At 57.6% G+C, this 10,169-nt stretch overlaps 1 protein-coding gene across 3 annotated transcripts in view; it reads left to right on the top strand.

The window, feature by feature from the left end:
* PEX11G (peroxisomal biogenesis factor 11 gamma) overlaps positions 1-7,420 on the top strand; it is a 15,965-nt gene extending 8,545 nt beyond the window's left edge. For 2 of the 3 annotated variants that reach the window (XM_011943560.1, XM_011943558.1), the window contains exons 3-5: positions 2,115-2,293; positions 5,954-6,016; positions 6,862-7,420. In XM_011943560.1, coding sequence (XP_011798950.1) covers positions 2,115-2,293; positions 5,954-6,016; positions 6,862-7,096 — 477 coding nt within the window. In that variant the 3' untranslated portion in view covers positions 7,097-7,420. The remainder of the gene's footprint in view (positions 1-2,114; positions 2,294-5,953; positions 6,017-6,861) is intronic. The other variant, XM_011943559.1, reaches the window with a different exon arrangement.
* The last annotated feature ends 2,749 nt before the right edge of the window (positions 7,421-10,169 follow it).

Here is a 10,169-nt window from a genome sequence, read left to right as displayed (position 1 = left end):
TTTGGAGACAGGGTCTCACTCTGTCACCCAGGCTGGAGTACAGTGGCGTGATCATGGCTCACTGCAGCCTTGACTTCCCGGGCTCAGGTGATCCTCCTACTTCAGCCTCCCAAATAGCTGGGACTACAGGTGCACCACCACACCTGGTTAATTTTTTGCGTCTTTTGTAGAGGCAGGGTTTTGCCGTGTTGCCCAGGCTGGCCTTGAACTCCTGGGCTCAAGTAATCCACCTGCCTCGAGCTCCCAAAGTGCTGGGATGACAGGCGTGAGACACTGTGCCCGGCCACGGATCATTTCTTATCAGTCTAGAAAGAGCTCTGTTCTCAAGACCACATAGTGTTCTGCTATGCAGATTCAGATTTATTTAACCGACCTCCGGCTGACGCACAGGGCAATGATTTCTAAGGTTTTGCTATTGCGACAGTGTGCAGAGAGTAGCCTTGTCCCTGCGGCGTCCCACAGGCGTGCCAGCCTATCTAGAGGGCCATCTTGCCTCCCCAGGGGATGAGCTCAAGAGGGTGCGTGGGCCAGTCTCTCAGGGTCATGCCCCTCCCTGGGCTGCCCTGTCTGTTCTCTCTGTCCTCCCAGGGATCACCCCTCAGAGCCACTTGCTACTCAGAAGCTCCCCGCCCCGAACCCCCAAGCCCACCCCATTCAGCTCCATGTGTCCTTGGCCCGATCATCCCACATCACCAGTGTTGCTCTGGGCCGCCTTCCTGTTTTGACACCTGTGGCATCCTCCTTCTCCGTGTCTGATGAGGACAACGCTCTGGTGCATCCCTGATACCCCTCCCTCCTCTGTCTCCTCTGTGGAAGAGCCCTCAGGCAGGGGGTGGGGGCCCTTGCACCTCGAGTGTCCCTGGGCCAGGACAAGAGCCCCTTTTGTTGGGTTCCCGGTTTATATGTCTGTGTTCCTCCCTGCCCTGGTGAGCCTCTGCCCCTCCTCAGAGTCTAGCCTGGACCCCGCCGCTTCTCAGGAAACCCGGGTGGAATGAGCACATTGGGGGCGGGGTCTGCCATCCTCAGGGAGGTGGGAAATGTACCAGGACGCGCCAGGCAGATGAGGGAAGCTGGAGTGAGGTTCAGAGCCCAGAGGGAGGCAGGATCGTGTCTGGCCAGAAAGGAGAGCAGCATCAGCAATCAGCGGTGGGGGCGGGGAGAAGCTTCCTGGGAAGTCGGAGGGGAGGGGAAGGGTGTGACAGGCAACAAGGAAGGTGAAGGTAGAGGGGGCGGGGCCCCCAGGGGCGGGGCCCCCAGTTGGCTGCGGGGCTCCAATCCCAGAAACCAGGCTTCAGCGCTGTGCTCTTACAGCCTCCACTGGTCCTGCCTCGCTGGCTCTAGGCGGTGGTTAAGAACTTGGGGCAGAGGGTGTGGGCAGCGTGCAGCACCGAGAGCCCGCGTGTGCATTGCAATTTGAGGGCCTGGAGGACCATCCCTGCTGGAACTGGGACAGCAGCTTTCCCTGAGCGCCTCGGCATGGCTGTCTGTAACGCGGGACAGTAACTTGCTCGGAGTTGAGGGAGGCGATGAGCCTACAGCACTGTGCCTGGCGCGTGCTCAGCACTAGGCGTGCGGTGGCCCATGGGTTGGCACACCACCTCAGCCTGGTCAGGGTTCCCTGCGGACCACCTCTCATGCTCCCTGCATAGAATCTGGCATCAGAGGTCCTTGCCTGTGCAGGAACTGGAAGCCTTTGGGAAGGAAGGTTCTGACACAGGGGTCCCAACTTGGCCGTACCTGGGAATCCCCTGGGAATGTGAAAAGTCCTTGTGAAAATTCCTGGTACTGGGGCCTGCCCCAGGCTGAGTGAGGCAGAATCCTCACGGCTGGCACTGGGCATGGGGTTTCTGAAACTCCGCAGAGGATTGCACCGCACAGATGCGTCGGGACCTTCCCTTCAGGGGGCCCTGAACACCGTGCTGCCGAGACACGGAAATCAGGCCTGTGCGGGGACCCCAGCCCCAGAGCCCCTTCTCCTGCAGGGCCTGCTGGGCCTGGACATGGCCCGGGAACTGGGGTCAGGAAATAGCTCACTGCTTCCTGGCATGGCTACGGTGCTAAAATGGGCAGTGGGTAAGTCTGACCCTAGGCCCCCTCTGCTCCTGGTCCTGCAGGAGGAAGACACCTTTGTCCGCTGGGTCTCCGTCCTAGGGAACCTGGCCGACCAGCTCTACTACCCATGTGAGCACGTCGCCTGGGCGGCTGATGCCCGGGTCCTCCACGTGGACTCTTCCCGGTGGTGGACGCTGAGTACAGCCTTCTGGGCCCTCTCTCTGCTCCTGGGGGTTGCCAGGTAAGTGGCACGGGCCAGAAGGCAGCACCCAAGGTCCCCGGGCGGGACCTCCTTAGCAAAGCAGCAGCGGCCCCAGCAACAGCACAGGCTTCAGACTGAGGCATGTGGGTCTTTGCCTCTTAGAGTTTTCCTTGGAGGTTTTATTGTTTCTTCCTTTTGTGGATGTATCTGTTTAGAATAACTGCTGAAACAAATTACCACAACGTTACAGCACTGGGCAACAGAAACTCACTGTCTTAGGGTTCTGAGGCTGGAAGTCGGAACACTCCCTGGGCTAGTGTCAGCAGGCGCTGGTGCCTTCTGGAGGCCCCAGGGGGAGGTCCCTTTCCTTGGATTTTCCAGCTTCTAGAGACCACCCACATTCCTTGGCTCATGGTCCCTTCCTTCATCTTCCAAGCATGACCTCTGCTTTCAGGGTCACACCTCCTTCGCTGACCCTCATCCTCCTTCCTCCCTCCTGTAAGGACCCCTGTGATTACATGGGGACCACCTGGGTGATCCAGGGTAATACCCCATCTCAAGATCCTTAGCTTAGGTTGGGCGCGGTGGCTCATGCCTGTAATCCCAGCACTTTGGGAGGCCAAGGTGGGCGAGGAGCCCAGGAGTTCTAGACCAGCCTGGCCAACACGGTGAAACCCGGTCTCTACTAAAAATACAAAAAATTAGCTGGGCTTGGTGGCATACACTTGTAATTCCAGCTACTTGGGAGGCTGAGGCGGGAGGATTGCTTGAATTTGGGGAGGCAGAGGTTGCAGTGAGCCGAGATCACACCCCTGCACTCCAGCCTGGCAACAGAGCAAGATTCTGTGTCAAAAAAAGAAAAAAATCCTTAGCTTAATCCATCGGCAAAGCCTCCTTTGACTTGGAGGTAAACATGTTCACAGGCTCAGGGCATGGCCATTTTTGGAGGGGCCATGACTCTGCTGACTATATCCAGAAAGAAGAAGTAACTCCAGGGCCTGTGAGAAGCAGCCAGCGGAGTGACCTTTACCCAGGTTCCTGAGTCCTGTCACCCGGGAGAAGACAGTCAGCAGTTTCCTGACTAGCTCTGTGCCTCTAAAAACCATACAGTTTCTAGAACTTTCCAGTAACGGTTTCCTCCCAAACATTTTCCTCTTTGCAAATGTGCTGAGTCAGAATCCCCGGCCCCTAAGAACACCAGGAGGAGCTGGGCGCCCTGGTCTCCATGTTTCAGTGGCTGTGAAGGGCTCTTAGATCACTGGGCTGAGGTGCGGCTGTCCCCGGCCTCGGGGTAGCTGTGTCCTTGGTTCTGGGGGAAGCGTTTGCTTTTCCCCGGGTGAGGTTCTGACTCTCAGTAGTTCTTGTTTCCCCCCACACAGATGTCCTAATTACATGCTTACTGTAGACAATCTGGAAAATGGATAAACCTCAGAGTAGAAGATTTGAATCACCCACAGTCCAACCCAGAGACTCCCACTGTTCAAGCTTCGGTGGTTCTTTTCCAATCTTTGACCTAATACCCTGTCTACGCATTTCGACTGTCTCAAAAGGGTCATGTTTCATGGCCATGGACCCTGGAGGCCGCAGTGTCTGTAGTGCTGGCCTTCCCCATGTGCTGGCAGACCCGGGGAAGGGTGCCTGGGCCCAGCCCGGATGCTCCCGGGGCTCAGGTCAGAGCGGGGCTTTGGCTCACAGCCCCTCTTCCTCCACCTTCCTCTGGGTGCCTTGTGACCTTTGGTTTGTATTTTAGGGGCAGCTTTGGTTCCTTTCTTTTTTGCTTAAATAAGCTTTTTTTTTTTTTTTCTTTTGAAACAGGCTGGAGAGCAGTGGCTCAATCTTGACCCACTGCAACCTCCGCCTCTTGGGCTCAAACAATCCTCCCACTTCAGCCTCCTGAGTGGCTGGGACCACAGGCGTGTGCCACCACACCTGGCTAACTTTTGTAATTCTGTTTTTAGAGATGCGGTTTTGCCATGTCACCCAGTCTGGTCTCCAACTCCTGGGCTCAGGTGATCCACCTGCCTCAGCCTCCCAAAGTGCTTGGATTACAGGCGTGAGCCACCACACCCGGCCCAGACCTTATTTTTTTAGAGCAATTTTAGGCTCACAGCAGAATTGAGTATAACATTCAGAAAGCTCCCATATACCCCCAACCCCTCCCCCAGACAGCCTCCCCAACTACTGGCACCATCCCCATGGTGCATTTGTTACAACTGATGCCCCTCCGTGGATCCACCATCACCCTGAGTGCATAGCTCACGTTAGGGGTCACGCTAGGTTTTGGGCATCCTGTGGGTTTGGACGCTGACACGTGTCCCCCCTTGCAGTATCAAATGGAATTGTTGCACGGCCATCAAAGTCCTCTGTGCCCTGCCTGCTGCAGCATTATTGCTTCGGGCATGTGGTTTTCCATCATTTCTCTGGGTTTGGGGTGAGCAGGGGGAGTGGGTGGAGAGCATTCCGTGTGTGCTCATCATGACCAGATATCTGCCCTAAGGCCCAGGGCTGCCAGAGCATTAGCCAGGAGGTTGCTAAATGGAGATGCCTGGGTCCGGTGCCCAGGGCTTCTGATTCTTTTTCTTGAGACACAGTCTTCCTCTGTTGCCCAGGCCGGAGTGCAGTGGTGTGATCTTGGCTCACTGCAACCTCCGCCTCCCAGGTTCAAGTGATTCTCCTGCCTCAGCCTCCCGAGTAGCTGGTATTTCAGGCGCCTGCCACCACCCCCGGCTAATTTTTGTATTTTTAGTAGAGACGGGGGTTCACCATGTTGGCCAGGCTAGTCTCGAACTCCTGACCTCAGGTGATCCGCCTGCCTTGGCCTCCCAAAGTGCCAGGATTACAGGTGTGAGCCACTGCGCCTGGACTAGAACTTCTGATTCTGTGGGTGTAGGGAGCCCAGGAATCAGTGTTTTGCCCTAGCCCCCCAGGAGGCTCCCACTTGCTGTACCACTGGCGCTACCCTGCATCCTGCACCCTGGGTACCCGGTGGCCAGAGAAGATGTGACCAGGCCCTGCCCATTCTGGTCAGGAGGTCACAGTCACAACCTGGCACACCCCACTGCCAAGGCTGGAGAGTGCAGGTGCCTGGTGGACTGGCCCGGGTGGGTGCCATGCACGGCTGCAGAGTCCCCTGGGAGCACAGAGGCTGCCCACCGGGTAGCCCCTTCCTCAGCCTGCAGATGCCAGCTCTGGGGGCCCAAGGGGTCATCCAGACAGATCCAGCCAATGTCCGGGGTGTGTGTGCAGGGGACGCTGGCATGGCACTGGTTTGGGCCTTTCCATACAGAGCAGGCGAGGCAGTTGAGGCCCGGAGGGGAAGTGGCGTCCCCAGGCCTGTCCAACTGCAGGCCCCTTGGCATCCTCTTCTGTCTAGGACTCCCTGCCAGGCTGTGAGCACCTCACGGGGCTTGATGTTCCTTTGAGCACTTGCCAGTGGTTTGCAGAGGCTGGGCCAGGCCCTGGACGGCCGTGTCAGAAGTGCAGGACAACGTCCAGGGTGGGACGGGGCCGTGTTAGGGATGAGTCCCCAGGAGTTTGAGGCACAGCGGGAGGGTGTGGGGCTGTGGGGGCAGGGAGAGGGCAGGCCATTTATTCGAGATGCAGCACCTGTCCCAGACTGTCTGGGGCCAGCGTTGCGGAGCTAACCCTCCTGCTCCCCCGCCCCCCCGGGGCATCCTCCCTCGGGCTCTGGTGCCGCAGGTCCCTGTGGATGTTGCTGAAACTGAGACAGAGGCTGTGGAGCCCGACGGTGCCCTTCACCAGGTAGGAGCCCGCGATTACCCAGCAGGAAGGCCCACTCCCTCCAGCAGGCGTGGGATCCCGGCTCAGAGCTACCCCTGTGCAGGCACATGCTGGGGTCTGTTGTGCTCAGGTCATGGGGGTCTCACTGCAGCCTCTGGTGGGTGGCGGTACCTTTGACAGATGGGGAAACTGAGGCTTGCTTGAGCGAGGACTCCAGGGTTGAGCCTTCATGGCTGTGCCCCCAGCAGGAGAGAATGATCAATTTCCCGAGGGCCATGGCCATTGTTACTGTTGCTTTTTGTTTTCTGAGACAGGGTCTTGCTCTGTCGCTCAGGCTGGAGCATAGTGGTGCCATCTCGGTTCACTGCAACCTCCGCCTCCCGGGCTCAACTGATCCTCCTGCCTCAGCTTCCCGAGTAGCTGAGACTACAGGCACATGGCACCATGCCTGGCTGATTTTGGTATTTATTTTTTGGTGGGGATGGGGTCTCGCCACATTGGCCAGGCTTGTTGTCACTGTGTCATCCTGAAAAAGAAAGGCTGGGCAGGCACAGGCCACGCTCCTGGGGGTCCCCCTTGCCTCCATAGCACTCCCAAAGTGCATTTGTGCTTTCTGTTTTTTACAAGGACCCCCCATCTCCGGGTGTTCAGGAGGAGTGAGGTGTGGATTTGAGGACTTGGACCCAGGTCCCTGCCCTGTTTGTGCTTGGGCCGTGGGGGTGATGGGGACTCCTCGGCCCTGCCAGCTCCTCCCACTCACAGGCAGGGGCTCAGGGCTGCCAGGCCACACAGGGCCTTCGGGGGCTTGGGAAGGGCAGACAGGCAGGTGTGAGCGTGAGTGTGAGTGGCTCCTCTCTGCCCCACAGCCCGCTGCCCCGGGGCAAGCGGAGGGCCATGGAGGCGCAGATGCAGTCGGAAGCACTGTCACTTCTCAGCAACCTGGCCGACCTGGCCAACGCCGTGCACTGGCTGCCCCGGGGCGTGCTGTGGGCCGGCCGCTTCCCGCCATGGCTGGTGGGCCTCATGGGCACCATCTCCTCGATCCTCAGCATGTACCAGGCGGCCCGGGCCGGCGGCCAGGCCGAGGCCACTACCCCCTGACACTGCCAGAAGAGCACAGGGACGCAGCCGGAGCCCACGGAGGGCCCTTCCTGCAAAGCAGAAGCCACCAGGGCAGGGGCCGGGGCTCTCATGGAGCTGTCTGTGGCAAAACCCATGGGCAGGGTGGGTGGAGGGACTGATGCGAGGTCTCCCAGGCCTCAGCCCTGAGCTCCTGAGCCGGAGTTTTCAGGGGCTGCGGAGGGCTTCAGCAGCACCTCCTGCCTGCCAGCTGGAGTCTCGTATCCAAATCAGGATGAGGAGGAGGGAGCCTGTCGTGCCTTGGGAAAGCTGGAACGGGAATCAATTAAACATTGTGGTGCTGGCGCCTGGCTCAGGGTGAAGGTTATTACACTGGTGGCTCCTGGCCCCTTACCCTCCATGGGATGGAGCCACAGTTGGAAACCACACTTCCCCTGCCCACCTTCAGGAATGCCCTCGGCCCGGTGGGTCCTCTCCATCTTTGAGCAAGCGTTGCCTACGGACCCCAAGTGGCCTCCAGCCATTGAGGGCTGTTCTCTGCTCCCCAGAGTCCTGGGCACACGGGCCAGAGGTACCACCTCCGGTCAGGCCACCTGAGGGCACGGCCTCATGCCACTGTGCTGCAGACGCAGGGCCACTGTGAGCGTTTTGAGGGCTCCAGGCTGAGACTGGGCAACACACACTGGCATCGCTGAAGACACTTGGGGCCTCCACGTCAGTCAGCGTGTGGTGGGACGGGATGAGGGTACTTCTTAGTCTGCTGGCTGAGAATGACACTTCAGAGTCTGTGCACGTGTGGCTTCTGGCAGACCCTGGCGCACAGCCCGGCGCAGGAGTACACAGTAGTCAGTATGCGTGCCCTTGGCCTCGTGATACCAATTGCACTGCCTCGATTTTTGTCTTTTTGACACAGGATCTCACTCACCCAGGCTGGAGTGCAGTGGTGCGATCATAACCCCACTGCAGCCTCGCACTTCTGGGCTCAAGGGATCCTCCTACCTCAGCCTCCAGAATAGCAGGAATTACAGGCATTTATCACCACGCCCAGCTAATTTTTAATTTTTTTTGTAAAGACGGGGTCTCGCCGTATGGGCCAGGTTAGTCTTGAACTGGCCTCAAGCCATCTGCCTGCCTCGGCCTCCCAGAGTACATTTGTGGTTTGGTTTGTTTTGTTTTGTTTTTACAAGGAAGACACCAGGTGGCTCTGAGCAGCTGGGAGGCCGGGGACTGCTCAGGATCAAATGGGTGCAGGAGATCCCATCTGTGGGGGCTCCTTCTGCCCAGGACTCACGAGTGGGCCAGGCTTGGTGGGTTTCCCCCTTCTCTCCCTTGTCGGGGGTGCAGGCCTGTCCGGGCCCTCAGCAAAAGCCACCTTCCCAGCCCCTTGTGGCACCTGCATGATTAGGACATCTCATTATCTACCTGGAGACCCAATTACTTACCAGCTCATACCTGTGGGGCCCTTGGAGCGGCGCCTCTGTGTGGGGAAGCCACACGACCACCTGGTCACAGGTGCCAGGAGGAAAAGTAAGCCACCTTCAGGGATACAGCCTGGGCTGGGAAGGCCTTGGACACTGACCATGTGGAGCCCATGCACAGACAGGTTGGATGCTTCCAGAAAGGGAGGCTGCTCTCCCACTCTCTCAGCTGGTCCAGTGGCGGTGTGTGTGTGTGTGTGTGTGTGTTTAAACAGTTTTATTGAAATATAATTCACATATAATATTTATCCACGGAAGGGGGACAATTCAGTGGCTTTTAGTACATTCACAGTCGTGCAAGCAGAGCCACAGTCAACCTCAGAACATTTCCATCACCCCAAAGAGAAACCTCATACCCCTCAGCTGTTATCCACCTGCAGCCCCCAGGCTTGGTGACCACTGCCCTGTCTCTGAGTTGCCCATTCTGGTCCAGTGGTTCTCAACCTTTTAGGGTCTGGGAACAGACCCCTTTGTGAACCTTAAAGACTGCGGGCCCTCTTTTTTGAGACAGAGTCGCTCTGTCGCCCAGGCCGGAGTGCAGTGGCACAATCATAGCTCACTGCAACTTCGAACCCCTAGGCTCAAGCAATCCTCCTGCCTCAGCGTCCTGTGTAGCTGGGACTACAGGTGCATGCCACTATACCTGGCTCATTTTTTAATTTTGTGGAGAAGGGGTTTCACTATGTTGCCCAGGCTGGTCTCGAACTCCTGGGCTCAAGCGATCTTCCTGCCTCAGCCCCCGCCCCCACAAAATGCTGGGATTACAGGGATGAACCATTGTGCCCGGCCCTCCTTTTACTTTTTTAATATGGCTACTAAAAATGAAAAAGCCCACACGTGGCCTGCATCATGTGCCTGGTGGAGAGGCTGCCTGGGAGTTCCCTTTCTGCACTTCCTGGCGACTTAGTGATTGACTTTACACCTAGTCACCTCGTGACGGGAAACCCTCTGTTGAAACAGCACTGTCCTTGCCTCACTGGGACTCAGACCAGGTGGAAATGATGATTCCACACTCATAGCCAAGCTGCCTCTCACACCAGATGGAGGAACTGAAAGTTACACTCTTGGGGGTTATTTTGGATTAAAAGCAAGAAGATTTTTGTGGAGGCGCCACAAAAGCCTCAAGTGTACCCGGTGGGCAGGACCCTCCACAGGCACCTCCACACCCCACTCCTGCCTCTTGTCCGTAATCCCAGCACTTTGGGAGGCTGAGGCGGGCAGATCACTTGAGGTCAGGAGTTCAAGACCAGCCTGGCCAATATGGTGAAACCCCATGTCTACTAAAATAATACAAAAATTAGCTGGGTGTGGTGGTGTGTACCTGTAATCCCAGCTACCCGGGAGGCAGAGGTTGCAGTGAGCTGAGATCCTGTCACTGGACTCCGTCTCAAAAAAAAAAAAAAGCAGAAACAAAAACAAAAAAGAACCCCCAACAACTCCTGGGGTCTGTACCTGAAGGGGTCTTCAGAGTGTTAAGCAGGACACGGAGGGCAGGGGGGCGAGCTGAGGTGCAGGAGCCATGGGAAGCCCTCACCAGAACCCGCTACTCCTGCAGCGACGTTTGGGCAGAAGAAAATCCTAAAACAAAAGCCCCAAGAACGTGCACGCCAGTCCCT

The sequence above is a fragment of the Colobus angolensis genome, unplaced genomic scaffold, assembly GCF_000951035.1.
Source record: "Colobus angolensis palliatus isolate OR3802 unplaced genomic scaffold, Cang.pa_1.0 Scaffold22, whole genome shotgun sequence".
Taxonomy (NCBI): domain Eukaryota; kingdom Metazoa; phylum Chordata; class Mammalia; order Primates; family Cercopithecidae; genus Colobus; species Colobus angolensis.
Note: the sequence above shows the minus strand (reverse complement) of the source record. Positions and strands in the feature narration are given on the sequence as shown.